The sequence below is a fragment of the Ascaphus truei genome, chromosome 2 (assembly GCF_040206685.1).
Source record: "Ascaphus truei isolate aAscTru1 chromosome 2, aAscTru1.hap1, whole genome shotgun sequence".
Lineage (NCBI taxonomy): Eukaryota > Metazoa > Chordata > Amphibia > Anura > Ascaphidae > Ascaphus > Ascaphus truei.
In genome coordinates, this window is record NC_134484.1 from 226,811,986 (window position 1) to 226,827,447 (window position 15,462).

General features: G+C 39.7%; 1 protein-coding gene across 2 annotated transcripts in view; it reads left to right on the top strand.

The window, feature by feature from the left end:
• The window catches only part of RETREG1 (reticulophagy regulator 1), a 167,925-nt gene that overhangs the window by 144,478 nt on the left and 7,985 nt on the right, over positions 1–15,462 (top strand). For both annotated transcript variants that reach the window (XM_075585924.1, XM_075585925.1), the window contains 4 exons: positions 3,116–3,200; positions 4,603–4,740; positions 10,485–10,549; positions 11,013–11,139. In XM_075585924.1, the coding sequence (XP_075442039.1) occupies positions 3,116–3,200; positions 4,603–4,740; positions 10,485–10,549; positions 11,013–11,139 (415 nt within the window). The remainder of the gene's footprint in view (positions 1–3,115; positions 3,201–4,602; positions 4,741–10,484; positions 10,550–11,012; positions 11,140–15,462) is intronic.

A 15,462-nucleotide genomic window follows, 5' to 3' on the forward strand; every position in this document is an offset into this window, starting at 1 on the left:
TACACAGACATTTTGTAACTGCCTGCGTGTATCTGCCTTAATACAGTTTTACACTATGTTGGCCTCCTCTCTTTCTCTATTGCATATCTGCCACTGTAGCTTCTGGACATCCTACTGGAAGAAGACGGAGGTTACTTTTGGTCCATCAGTACATTCACAGCCTGCCAGTAAACACATGGTTTGGGGCACTTTGTGCTCCTTTTGTGTGTTTATACCATGAGAAGTTTGAAAGCGTGTAACAGATCAACCACTTGTTGTTCCAATAAAAGGTACCATACGACCTACTCCCTCCATTTTTATTTTACTAATCTAGAAAGAGAAGCTATGAAGGAGAGAGATGTGAGACAGAGGAATGATTTAACATGAGAGGCGTTGTAGCTTAAATCTCCAGTATCCTCCAATTGGGAAGTGCTGTGTGTTTTTGTCCTGAAAAGCTGAATTACATGACAGCAGAAATCATAGCCTATTCCGTCACATTAATATATGGTAACTTTCAATACTATTTTAGGGAAATTACATTAGTATAGCAAATGACAGAAAACAAGTAAATGTTAGGTTAAGATAGGGGTACGCAAACAGGGGGGGGCACTACATTTTCGAGGGGGGGGAGAACGCGTGGCGCTTAAAGAGGCCCCGTGTGCTTCACCAAAGCATTTAAATGAAATGCCGGGGGAGCACACGAGGCCTCTGTATGTCACTTGCCTGGTCTCCGGCGGCTTCTGACAACGCGTCGCCATGGTGACGTCAGAAACGCTGGAGACAAGGTAAGGGGGTTGGGGGGCCCGAGCAGGGGGGGGGGGAGAGCAAGCAGGAGGGTACAGACCAAAAAGTGTGTGCACCCTTGAGTTAAGATACGCTAGTAATGAATCTTAAAGGTGCTAACTCTGTAGACAGTACACATTGCTGGCCTGACTGGAAGCACATGGTTAAACTAAAGAAAATTTCAATTGTGTTTACCCAAACAGAGAAATAACAGGACTGAAGGGAAAAGAATGCTATTAGACTGTGCAGCACTATAACACTTCACCCTTACAGTCTTGGCAGAGCAGGGAATAATGACAAACAGGTCACGTCTTGGCAGATACGCAAGCATAACGAAATATTCCCGCCAGTTCAATGACGTATGACCTATGAAATAAAGATAAATCTATTCTAACTATTCTACCTGCACTTACTACTGCTATTATTGCCACAAGTCAGGCATCCTTGTCTCACATAACACATGCTCCACTAACCTACTAAACACAGTCCCTTATCAATTATATTAAAATTATTGCAATTGTATTGTAAATCACAGCACGAATGATGAGTGCAATTTGCATAATTAGTGGTAACAAGGCAGATGAGTCATTTAACGATCACAATTCAATTATCTAGGTCATTAGCAACAGCTAGAAAATTGCTAACAGAGGGAGATTAATTATTATTAGCATACCGTGACTGCATTGAATGATTTTCACCAGCACACAGTAGGGCTGCAAATGTGGAGTTGGCTTGCGGCAGTGGTGTCGTAGCACATACTTATTACGTGGGTCGCAAATGGGTAGTTTGCAATTTGTCAAAAAAATCTACATTTAGAGTTGACCCCAAAAGACACAAATGGCATCTTTTACCCGACAGACGGAGTGTCAATGTGTTGATTTCTAATTTGAGTTGTTGAGTTGTACATGCCCGTGTACGCCTGTAAATAGCACCTGTCTTGCGTTTGCGTCCTTTCTTTCTCAGCTACAGGTGAAGACCTATTTCAGGGCCTGGATCGGAGTAACGTTGAGACATACTTAACGGCACTTTATTGGAAGCCCTGATTCAGAGCTCTGTGGATTTCGTCTTTAGGACCATATGTACAAATCTGTGTTATGACATAAAGGCACCTTCCAGCGAACGGTTGTGCCAATGTGTCGTAAGGTGTCACCCGTCACTGGCAGGTGTCTTACGGATAGCACCACTTAGTAAGTAGGGGCCTTAATCGCAGGCAGATTTTGAAAAGTGTTTTTTTGGCATATTCATCTTTTTTAGGTATTTTTTAACCCTCACTCTAGAGGTCCCATGAGGTGGTAGTTACGTGGTCTTTTCGCACGATTTGTGCTCCTGTCAATTTTCCATTTGCATCAGCAGTGACTTCACAATCATGTGATAGCTCCCTAGGATGTGCCAGGGGCGGAGCGGCAACTGTGCCACTTTGGTGCTGCTGCCTTTCCGGCTCTCAAAAGGTTAAATGTTTAATTGTTTAATCGTGCTCATATAGAATAATAATGGAGCATGTTATTTAGGTAATAATCCCAAAGCACAGGGCATGAATGCATAGGGTGGATGAGTTGAACCTTTAACCCATCCTGAAAGTTAAGGCCAGCCCTGTAATATGACCTGAAAGGATTAGTACTGTTACAGGCTACAATACCCACCACCGGCTAGCCCTAGACTAATGCCATTCTGCCACCGGCCTACCCAGGCCAACTGCCTGCCCCCCACCCTACCGATTGCCCACAGACCAACCCCCCAGCTCAAAGCAAATCTTGAAACGGGGGGCAAGAGCCCGGAAGCAGGACAGTAAGAGAACAGGGATTTCATTAATTCCCAGAATGTTAAGCTTTTTTTAGTCTATAATTGCATTTGATCTACAGTCTATTACATAGAAGTGTGTTATAAGCCTTTCCACCACAGAAGGATATCAGTGATAATCTGATTTCATAAAATTATATACATATATGTCAAATCAAAAACAAATAGTCGATACTGTTCTGTGGCTAACGAAATGCTTTTATTTGTGCGAGCTTTCGAGATACACTGATCACTTCTTCGGGCGGTGTTACAATGTACAAGAAGAGATCATTTTATCTTGAAAGCTTGCACAAATAAAAGCATTTTGGAACGGTATCGACTATTTGTTTTTGATTATTAACCACGGCTAACACGGTGCAGATACCTATATATATATATATATATATATTATATATATATATATATATATATATATATATACAGCACACACACAAAAAACTGTAAGACATTTACATGTTATTAGGTATCAGTGGATTGACGACCTTTGTTTTCTTGTGAATTATGAACATTTGAAAATACACTTACATTAAGGACATTTTTATGTTTGTTTCTGCAGTTCTGCCTTTTGGTCTGCAGTGTGTGTTCATTTCTAACTATCTTGGGAAACTACATTCCTGGAGTTGTCCTCTCCTACATTATATGTAAGTACTAACTTTGCCCATATCAATAATATGATTTTACCTCAAGCTGACAGTGTTTCCATTGCTACATTTAGTATAAGGTAATATAAAATAGTAGTACAGTATATGGTAGTATAAAGTCCCATCGAATTCCTGTTCTAAAGAGATACAGTTTATTTTTTTTATACCTTTGGCATAAATGAGATTCTCAAGGCCACAAATAGTACTACAGAAGCCTCTTCTTGTTTTTCACTTAGCTGGTACTTAGGTACCTTGAGTGTACTTCTTTATCCAGTGTGTAAAGAGTAAAATGTATTGGCACAAACTAGTCAGAGGTAGAAAAGTGAATTGACCTGCATAAGGTATAATATACAGGTAGTCCTCGCTATCCAACGTTTCCCATTACAACGAATGGCATATCCAACGCTTTACAATGCAACCCTATGAAGCGTTATCTGACGCCTGAATGCGTTATCCATCGCTCACCGCCACTGATTAACATGGGACCCACTTTACAACGGTTTCACTATCGAACACTACTTCCATAACGGATTCCGTAGGATAACCGAGGACTGCCTGTATGGTATAATATACAATAAAGTGACTAATGTAAAAAAGGAAAAGATCAGAGATATTTTCAGACCTCCATGCTGCAATTGATTCACAGAAGAACCGGTTTGTGAGGGCCAATTTTCAAGCACTTCACCATTTTTTACATTAGTCAATTCTTTGGATATTATACCATATATTATACCTAAGGCCTTGTTTATAGTAGCCGGAGCTCATGGCGTGACAGGAGCGACAAACTTGAGCGATTGCTAAATATAGTGGTTCAGGCAATGGGGAGGTGTGGCCGTGATGTCACAAAGCTGGTTCACCCTCATTGGCTGAACCGTTCAGGTGACGCGGCCATCGCTTTCCAAAACACGGCCATGCCGTCGCCCCTCATTGTCTATGTAGTCGCCCGCACTACGGGCGGCCTCATAGAATTGAGGTTTGTTGTTCGCGATGCGCACGTCATTGCGTTTTCTATTAACGCGGCCTTATACAGGTCAATTGACTCATCTACCTCTGACTAGTTTGCAGCAATACATTTGTCACTTGATTTCTACATACAGTTTTTGAGGACTGTAAGGTATTGGCTGCATCAAGTTTTAGAGACTTATTTCATTTTTTACACGTGCACATTTGATTTTTATGTCTTCACGTTTGTCTTTTAATAACGCTTTTTTGTTTTCTTGCGCCTTTATCCAGTGTGTTTCTGTAAAAATGTAAAAAAGCACACCATAACAAATTGTATTTTTTAAATTATACATTTATTTTTTTTAATCTTTCATGATTTTGTTCAGTTTTTTTAAATGTATTATTTTATTGTCTGAATATGGAATCACTGAGACCTTTTTCCATTCTGTTTTTAATACAGTATTGTGTGCCTTTTTGTGTCCACTGTTAAAATGCAATGAATTTGGGCAGAAAGCATACAGCAAAATCAAGCCAGTTCTGCAGAAGCTGGACTTTGGGATACAAGCCTACATGAGTCAGTGGATGAAAGCAAGATCCAGTAGGTGAACTACAGTATTTCTCATTGAAATCAGCATTGAAATTGCAACTTAGACTTGACCATTGTTTGTTTGAAGCAATTCAGTAAAATGACGGTTATCAATAAAACTTGCTGTCTTAAAAAAAAGAAAATATATATAAAAAAAATAAATATATATATATATATATATATATATATATATAAAATAATACAGGAAATAAATCAGTCTGGCTGCAAAAAATCTGAACATACTATGACATATTTTGACTTTGGGGATAAAATATGTAGTTTGGAGTATTTTAAAACCTTGGTTTATCCTTAGTGAGTTTTGCTACTGTATCTAGTATGTGATCATAATACTGTTGACTAAAGGATATTAATATGCAGTTGGGGTTAGTTATCAATGCTGAATTATTCTGTGACATTTTTATTAGGTTTAAGTTAGTTTTTCTGGAGTTTTCATGACACTAAAAGCAAAAGTTGCCCAAATTAAGCATATGCGGTACCTTGTTTAATAACTTAGAAGTAAGTTAATGAAATTGTATTAAACATGATCTAGGGAAAATGGACATTTAAATAAATAGTAATTTTCACACAATGACCAGTATTGCATTTTCATGTATCTACCCTGTAACGGGGACTTATTCCTGTTTAAATAAAGCAGCCTCTAAGCTATGAGAATCCAGCAGAGAGATAGTTAATTGCAGCCACTCAATTAACTAGTATCCACCTGGACTACTGAGAGCTCTGTAAAAAGTCTCATGTGAGAAACAGGAGAGAAATTCCTTAGCTCACAATTGGGCTGACATAAGGAGAAGGAGGACTGACGATACATTTTCCTGAGCATACAACTATGCTGACAGAGGAAAGACCAGACTGTTATTCCTTGGAGTGGTTGGACTACAAAAGCCTACAGCTACAACAACAGAAACAAAGACTTTCTTGTTGGACTGTTGTGTGTATATATATAAAATAAAAAATGAATAGATGACACTGTTCTGTGGCTAACGAAATGCTTTTATTTGTGCGAGCTTTCGAGATACAGTACACTGATCACTGTTACAATGAAGAGATCAGTGTATCTCGAAAGCTCGCACAAATAAAAGCATTTCGTTAGCCACAAAACGGTATCGTCTATTCATTTTTGATTACTAAAGCTCGGCTAACACGGTACCGATACCTCTACATATACATACATACATATATATATATATATATATATATATATATATATATATATGTTTGGGGTGGGAGGGCTGGAGTAAAGGTTTAGATATTCTCCAAAGCGGATTAGGCCTTTATTTTGTTTAATTGAATGTTTGCATTGTTAAAGGAACAGGCTCATTAAAGCCAGGATTTAATTTCACCCTAATCAGTCTCCATTAAATGTACCTCTGCACACATCTCTTACACACCCCATAACGTTTTACATCTTTAATAGTTTATACAGCTTAACTGGCACTGCCCATTACAAATCTTTTGTAAGGTTGATCAAGTTCATAATAATAATCTATTGAGTTTTTGAAGCAGATTAAAGAAAGAAAAAAAATATCTCACAGAGGAATTGGATGCCTCTCAATATAACATATAACTCCTCAAATGTACACACCACCAATTGCTAGCCAGCCTGCGAGCACAGTACAAATGACACAATATTAGAATGTTTCCATTTGTGTAAAGTTTTGCTCCAGAATGTAAATCATACATGCCTTGTTTATGTAATATCATGAGGAGAAGTGGGGTAACACCCAGTTCACAATACCTCAGATACCATTATATGGAAGTTATTCCCTCAATAACTGTGCAGTAGACCAGTTCTCACTAAATTATATAGAGTTCATATACCCCTATTTTGGTAATTTAATGCTAAGGGTGGCTCTGTCTGGATACCTACAGATATACAAAGAAACTGTATTACTTCTGGATGGTGCTGGTTATTCCCAAAGATAGGTATTTTATCATTTCTCTTTAAAAAATGTACAACATTTGATGTGTGAACCATGGAAAGAGAGAAGCGCAGAGGGACTCATAGTGTAAAACTATTTATCTAAAGTATAAGCATCATACAGTAGGTGAGTATGGTGCTTACAATTTCAAAATGTGACAATCACATAGCAATCTCAATTGAATCGCTTTGCGAAACCTGTATGTCCCCTTCAATGCTGATGGAGAGACGTCCTCGGATGTTGCAGCTCCCGCAGATTGATCTACGTAGTGAAAGAAGAAGTGATGTCACACATACAGGGGAACAAGAGAGTTTAAATAGCAAAGCCCAATTGGCAGTCCACCTACGCGTTTCACGGAACACAAGTCCATGTCATCAAGGAAATGATTCATTCTAAACTACCAAAGATTTATACCCATGGATCCCTCCTCATTGGTTCCTTGCAAATTGGTTCAAGGAAAAACATGACATGAGAACCATGTCTACAAACCATATATAACAATATATAACTGACAATCTGTTTATTACAAATATACATTACTCATTACTAGGAAATCTTTTGGAATGTTGCCCCTACATGTGGTCCAAATGGCGTCCAACTTGATTTGCAAAAAGGAACTTAACATTAAAAGGTCATATTTTAAGACTAGATTTAAAAAAAAAATGAAACTGGAATCTCCTGTGTTATAACACATTAATTTGACGCTAAAGTCAACTTTTTTTCCATTACAATCAAGCGAAAGTTATAGTTAAACTTTCCTGACTCTAGTGAATAAAGAGCTACAGGAAATGTGTAATAATGAGATGGTAAAAAAACATATTGCTAAAAAAAAAAAGTGAAGCCATGGAGAAATTGGCTAAAAATTAAGAACTAATAATCAAACAGGCCAATAAAGGAGGTGGTGTGGCACTTCTTGATAGAAAATATTACATTAACGAAGCAAATTATTGAGTGATATAAATTAATATCAGATTCTGGACACTAATCCTTTACAAAAAAATCTATCAAGTGCTTAAATTGCTTTTAGATAACACTTTAAGAGAATGGATTCTAAATAAACATGAATATGATTTTTTTGTGTAACCCCTGTTCATGTATTCCCACCTTCTACTATTTACCAAAAATTCATAAGCGGTTCACTAACCCCCCCCCCCCCCGAAGGCCTATTATTTGGGGCATCAATTCCCTCATGGCTAATCTCTCTCACTATGTTGATTTACATTTACAGAAATATGTCTTCACTCTTTGATCCTATACTAAGGATTCTACACATGTCCTGAAGTTGGTGAAGGATATAGTGTGGGAGGAAGACATCAGCTGCGTGACTATGGATGAGATAAAGAAAATAAAGCGCAAACTTAAACTAGTGACAAGTGACAAATATGCAGCTATTTAAAGTGCAATGCTCCAGTGCTTAATGTGCATTATATATCAGGTGCTGCCAAAAACACTTGCAGTTTCCCAACTGCAATAACCAAGAAGTAAATAAAATGTATGTTCACGGGACAAACTGAAGGAAGTGGTGCAATAACGTTTTATCTCCAAGCAACAAACAACACAAAGGGGATAAGGTAAACTCACACTCTCCCCAAAGGTAGCGTGCAGGGAGTGACTTGGGGCGCACTCCAACCCTAACTCCGCTCTCGTTAGCAGCTGGTACTTTCGTCCTGCCTGGTCATCCACACAGAGTTTATCCCGTCTGCTTCTCTCAACAACAGGCTCTACGGATGGATTGTAGAGGGGTTGGTATGGTGGCCTCCAAGGTCCAAAAAGCCCAACTAGTTTCGCCAAATCAGTAGGCTTCTTCTAACCCCTCTTACCTCTTCCGCCCTTACCTGTGACGACATCCGGCAGTGACGTATGCGGAAGCAGAGGACGAGACGCGAGTGAGACACTTGGAAGCACAAGCTAGCATAGTCTCCCATCCGTCGGCGGTTCTCTCCAACAAATGTTTGTGAATTGAAAATGTGAGTGAGATTACTCTCAATTTGTACTTGTTTTGCACCATCAGCGCTCCTCCTCCCAAAGAAGAAAATAAATATTATATAATACAGTAGGTCTGAGTATTGCTGATACAGATGGCAGAGTGTAAAAGTGTAAAACTGTGATATGTTTCTTGTTTCTAAGTTGTGTTGTACTGTATTCTATATGTTAAATGTTATAAAAATGTGGATTACAAATAAAGAATTTCCAACAAAAAAAAGAAGTCGATTGCAATAGTTATATAATAGCTTCCAGCCACCATCATAGAGGCTGGATAAATCACATACCATTTAACCAATTTCGGCTGTAGCAATCAGGAAGACTTCCTAGAACAGGCGGAAAATCTAAAAGTGCATTTTTTTAAAAAGAGGATATGATGTGGAATTGGTAAATAAATCGTAATGGGTACCACTATTGAAATTGTAGTATCAGATACTACTATCTTGGGAGATACTATTGTAGAAGCTACAGATAAAGACAACAAAAAGAAGAAAAAAGTTTCATTTAAAAAAAACAAATGGTTCCATTTATCACTAACTACAATACAGGGGGGCATCTAAAATTAAACATATTTTTTGTAAATATTTAAATGTCCTTAACAATGACCCAATTTTGGGTCCTTCTATGCCCCCTCAACCACAAATTGTATACGGAAGAGCAAGAAATGTTAAGAATATTTTAGCTCATAGTGACTAAAAATATTATTGTAGAAATGATAATTAATTAAAGTTAGACCAAATGTTTTTTCCCCCTGTGAGAAACAATGCTCAATAAGTAAACTAGCAGATACCAATATGAATACTTTCCTATCCTCCTCTAATAGTTCTACATTCTTAACCAAGAGTTTTATTAACTGCCTAACAACATGTGGTGTATCTACTACAATAGCCATGTGGTTACCACTATGTAGGCCGGACGAAGAGACTAAAGAAAAGAATACAAGAACACGTAAATAATATTAAAAAGGGCTTTGATAAGCTGAGTGTCTCACAATATTTAAAATAATTTCACGGCATGATCATGAAAAATTAAGTTTTCAGGGGATAGCGTCAATTAAGATGGATTAGAGAGGGGGTAACATTTCTGTCCAATGGAGAGTGGGGGTGGGGGGGAGGGCATAGTTTGTCCAAAATCTAAACTTTCTGGATCTACACGTTGGATTAGCATGATCCCTAAAGGTTTGAATTAAGAATTTGATTCAGATCCCTTCATTAGGGATAGGTACTGTAATCTAACTTGGCTACACTATGTCTATAGATGCTAAAGTATAACAGGAACAAAACAACCTGCGGGAGCGGCAACATCAGAGGACGTCTCTCCAACAGCATTGAAGGGGACATACAGGCTTCGGAAAGCGATTCATTTGAGCTTGATAAGCGATTGTTGCATTTTGAAATTGCAAGCGCAATCCTCACTTATTATACTTTTGATAAACGTTTTTTATGCTTTGAGGCTTTCTGCGCTTCTCTCTTTTCTTGCTTCACACAAATCATTTATAAATGCGGGGCATCTTCTGTGAGAGAGTTGCGGGAGCCACTGAAAACGTTCGTCTGATCGTTGCGTTTTTGGAATATCACATTGAGAAGTTTTTTTTTATCACGATTTTATAATTCAGAGGTTTCTGAATAATTGAACTGGTTATTGTAACAGTTGTTTGGTTACATGATTTTCATTTGGATTTTGAATGTTAGAAATCATTAGTAATTAATAGAGTCACTATTAGTTTAATTTTAAGACCCTCTTTAGCGCACTTTTCACTTTTAACTAAGCATTTGATTTGTGTTCTTTTTATTGTTCAGAAAAAAATTGTCACTAAATCTTTGTCTTCTTCTGCAGAAAAAGAAACTGAGAAGACGCCCGGAGATGATAGTGAATTAGACCTCTCTGCACTCTGTCCCCAGGTGCCATATATAATTAAAACTGAATAACTTCCTGATCTCTTTTTATTTCAAATGCATTATTGTCACCTGATACAATATGACTTTGGTATCCCAGATTAACCATTTAATGTTAATCATAGATGGGACTGCATAACCATTGTTAATTACCAAAGAGGAATTTGCAATATGCATATGATTGACGACAACCACAGATTTAAATAGTACAAGCCTTAGCGAACCTAATAGCCCATTTGAAAGCTTTGCACCATTTAGTAGGTCTGTCCCTACAGTAAATCATACCTTAATATATCAGGATACATCACAACACAATATCCCAGGATATATCACAATTTTAAGATATTGCAATACTGTATATTGAAATAGATCCTGAAACAAAAAAAAAAAATACATGGTCCTAGTTTCCCAGCATGCTTTGCTTCTTATTCATTGTCCCTATTCATGATTCCTAATTTGTTTTCTATAGATCAGTCCTGCAACAGTTGCCAAGGAGCTTTCTGTGTCTGAGACGGATCCATCAGATGCGTCTTGGACAGACAATGGAACCTTCAACCTCTCTGAAGGGTACACTCCACAGACAGACACTTCAGACGGTATGACACAAAAGCTCTTGTAAATGTACTTACACAATGAAGATGTAATTCAATCTTTAATAAGAGGTGCAATGTACTTGTCATCTCAGTTAAGTCGGCAAGTAAGTTCATCTGCCTTGGTGCACTGGAAGTGGTATAACTCTCCCACTGGTAATATCTTTGGTTCTGCTATACAGTATAAATCATAGCATTCCATTTTATTGCAAGCATCTTACATGCTATCCCAGAAGTCAACCTGTGACTACATTTTTCCTCATCCAAGCTTAATTTGGTCTTCTCATTAGAACCTTACTGCAATAATCTACTATACATTTTGGAAAGTTGTATGTCTGTTCGCTATGCATTTGGGCACCTCTTAAGATATAGTAACACCATTTTGCATGATGGTTCCTGACATCAAGGAGCAGGTTTTTGCCTATCTTTGGATACATGAGTTATTACGATGTTTCAAGCAAGTCAGCCACTGGGTATTGTACCTGGTAGGCTATGTATCTCATACGTGACATCATACTGGTGACATCGTAATGCACATACTGTAGGCGGGTAGCAGATAAGGAGTGTCAGATGGCTGTAAAGTTTACACAGAAAGCAGACAAAGAAATAATGAGATGAAGTCAGTTGGCACGTGAGGAGAAAGTAAGAATGCTGGAGAATGAGAGGCGGGAAGAACTGGGGACATCATAAGGTATTAACTGAAAGTGATGGGAGGGAGAGATATGAGGGGAAGGAGGGAGATGAGAGTGGGGGGGAGAGAGAGAAGGGGGTCGCGGAGGAGGAGGGGAGGTATGAGGTCGGGATGAGCAATGCCGGGTACTTTCAGCTAGTATGTTATATTTGATATCTCCAAATATGTTACAATTTTATATTTAGGACATTAATGCAACCTCAATCCTAGGGTGTCATTTTATCAGTATACTGTACTTCAGGAAATGTTGTCTACATGACAGCATGGAAATATTTGAAAGAATCACTACTGGTACTTTTATCACCGAAGTTGGTTAGGCAGAAGTATTAGGACATGAAGGATGAATGCATCAGGCATCAATAGTGAGCATTTTGCCATTATATTGGCACTAAAGGCCAGATTTACTAAACTTTGCTAACAAAGCTCGCATTGGCTTACTGCTGAAAGGTCTGTTAAGTCATGGAACATAATGTGACATTACCTAAAACATGAACAGACATTATGTTCCCTGAGTTAACACTGTATCCATGCAGCTAAATATTTGCAAAAACATCCGGACAACATCTCATCGAAGAGGGATAACGTCACGCAATTGTATCATAACGTTGCATTATCTTCCACTAATGTGATATTCATCTGGTGATGTTCCAGTTATGTAAGTTGTAGCATTACTCCTATCCATACCCTGAAATAGGGCTCCTGCTGCAGTAGAGAGGAGAAGCAAGGGAATTAACGCTGGGAAATAACTCTATGTTGTTCTAATGATGACTTCCTGGGAGTGGTGTTACACCAGGGGTGGGCAACTCCAGTCCTCAAGGGCACCAACAGGTCAGGTTTTCAGGATATCCCTGCTTCAGCACAAGTGGTGCAGTCTTTGAGCCACCTGTGCTGAAGCAGGGATATCCTGAAAACCTGACCTGTTGGTGGCCCTTGACGAATGGAGTGGCCCACCTCTGTGTTACACCCATCCAAACACTGCTAAAACCCTCTTCAGGGTCTTGATTAGAGTAATGCCAAGTGTTTCTGTGACTTAAATAACACAACATTAAGTCCCCATGTTAACCTTAACGGAGTTTAGTAAATGTGTATGATAACGCCTTATTCACATATCATTTGTATCTCATTGTCCCAAACGGCTGCTATAGTGAACACTACAGGAGAAACTGTGGCTTAAGGCTATGTTATTGTCCTTAGTGGATACAGCAGTATTATTCCCGTGAGTAGCCTGACGGAGCTTAGTGCATTTACGCCTTTGTGGTTCTTCATTGGTCCAGTGAACCATAAAAATCAGTCTGTGCCTATCAAGGGAAAAATCCATACTCACGGTACTTTCCCAGACCTTGAAATTGATAACATTTCATATGTGTATATTGGCCTTTTTTGAAAGCAGGCAATCTCAAAATATATGGGCTTCACAAATCAACGACTGTGGTTTAATTATCAGAGCAGACATTTGATTTAATACAAACAGAATAGTAATATGTTTTCCTGCGCAGCGCTGCAGTGTACACCGCACTGTATATAAAACGATTGGATCTCTCTGCCATGTGAAGGTTACAATTTATTTTGTTAGACCAAAGACACGTAGAAACATGGTATTTCCCAGCAGATAAGAACCACTTGGCCCAACTAGTCTTCCCATTTTCCTGCCTGCTGTAAAACCTCACACCCTGTTTGATCCTTGGCTTTCTTTCACATTATGTCTATCCCAAGCATGTTTTCCATTAGCCGGCCTCCCTCCGGCTTCCGAGCATGGCCTCTTGTTCTAGCGCTCCTCTTTCCCTAACGTGCCACCCTCCAGCTTCCGAGCATGGCCTCTTGTTCTAGCTCTCCTCTTTCCCTAACTTGCCACCCTCTGGCTTCCGAGCATGGCCTCTTGTTCTAGCTCTCCTCTTTCCCTAACTTGCCTCCCTCCAGCTTCCGAGCATGGCCTCTTGTTCTAGCTCTCCTCTTTCCCTAACTTGCCACCCTCTGGCTTCCGAGCATGGCCTCTTGTTCTAGCGCTCCTCTTTCCCTGACATGTGCCTCCCTCCAGCTTCCGAGATTGGCCTCTTGTTCTAGCTCTCTTCTTTCCCTGACATGTGCCTCCCTCCAGCTTCCGAGCATGGCCTCTTGTTCTAGCTCTCCTCTTTCCCTAACTTGCCACCCTCCGGCTTCCGAGCATGGCCTCTTGTTCTAGCTCTCTTCTTTCCCTGACACGTGCCTCCCTCCAGCTTCCGAGCATGGCCTCTTGTTCTAGCGCCCCTCTTTCTCTGACATGAGCCATCCGATTCGATTATACAGTATAGTCCTCTCCTTTCTATCCTCCAAGCTGTACATATTAAGGTCCTTTAGTGGTTCTTGATAAGTCTTACGCTGTGGAGATCATGCACTATCTTAGTGGTCCTTTTTTTGCACAATCTCCAATTTATTGACGTCCTTCCCAGAGATGTGGTACCAGAATTGAACACAGTACATATCTATATGAGCTACATCATCCCTCATTCTCTCTATATTTTAAGCTATCATGAGCAGGGCCCTCTTTATCTATTTGTGCATGTTTCTCCTTATTTGTATGTAACTCTGTTTATGTAATTTATATCTCTCTATGCCCCCATTGTACCGCGCTACGGAATATGTTGGCACTTTATAAATAAACTATAGTAATAATCTATAAAGGGCACCACCACTGCTCTCTTTCTGCTACTAATACCTCTCCCTATACAACCTAACACCCTGCTGGTTTTCCGCATTGCTTTGTTACATTACTCGCCTGTAATGCCTTTTGATTTGTGTGACCTAGTGCATTATTTTGCACATTATTGCCATTAAATTGTAATTGCCACACTCTTGACCATTCCTCCAATCTACCTAAATCATTAGTCATTTCGTTTACACCCCTCGCCCCCCTCCAAACCATTTGTAATGTCATGAATGAAGATATTAAAGAGCACCAGTCCCAGTACAGATCCCTCCACTAGTCACCTTGTCCTCTTCTGAATGTGCTCCCTCTGAGACATGAAGATAAGGATCTGTCCAGTATCACTAGGAGCTGATACTGGATTCATAGTACCACTGTACCTTTACGGATATCTACTGTGACCAAATGAAATGCTATTGTTTATATCATACAAGTGTAGCGCTGTTTCCCTCCCACCCACCCCCCCCCCCCCCCCCCCCACCCCTCCTGGGAGAGCTGCCCTAGCTACCGGTGTCTGTGGGTGCAAGTACCTGTTGGTGTCCAGGAGATGCTGAGGTTCCGCAATGTTGTGGGGAAACAGGACAGGCTCTTGTGATGCGAGTGCCTCCATCTACCACAGGTACCAGGGGTGCTGGAGGCAGTCCCCATGATAGGACCTTTTCATTCTCTCCCCAAGTAACTGCATCCTTAGGCCAGAGTATATGGAACAGGAGTTTTTATTGCATCCCCTGCAGGCAGTACATACAGCAAATACTCTTTGGATCCCATGCTCCTGGATGGTCTCTGTGTTAGATATGTCCTTAGGCCTTATCACAGTCACCTAGTTGGACTGTTCATATAATCCCACCCCGCAGGGTAAGACAGCACACTTCCCTCACTTGTGGTCTCTCTGCTGGCAGACTACAAACTCCCTAAATGTAGACGTGCCTCTTCCTTAGTGGAGAAGGGGAAGGCACAA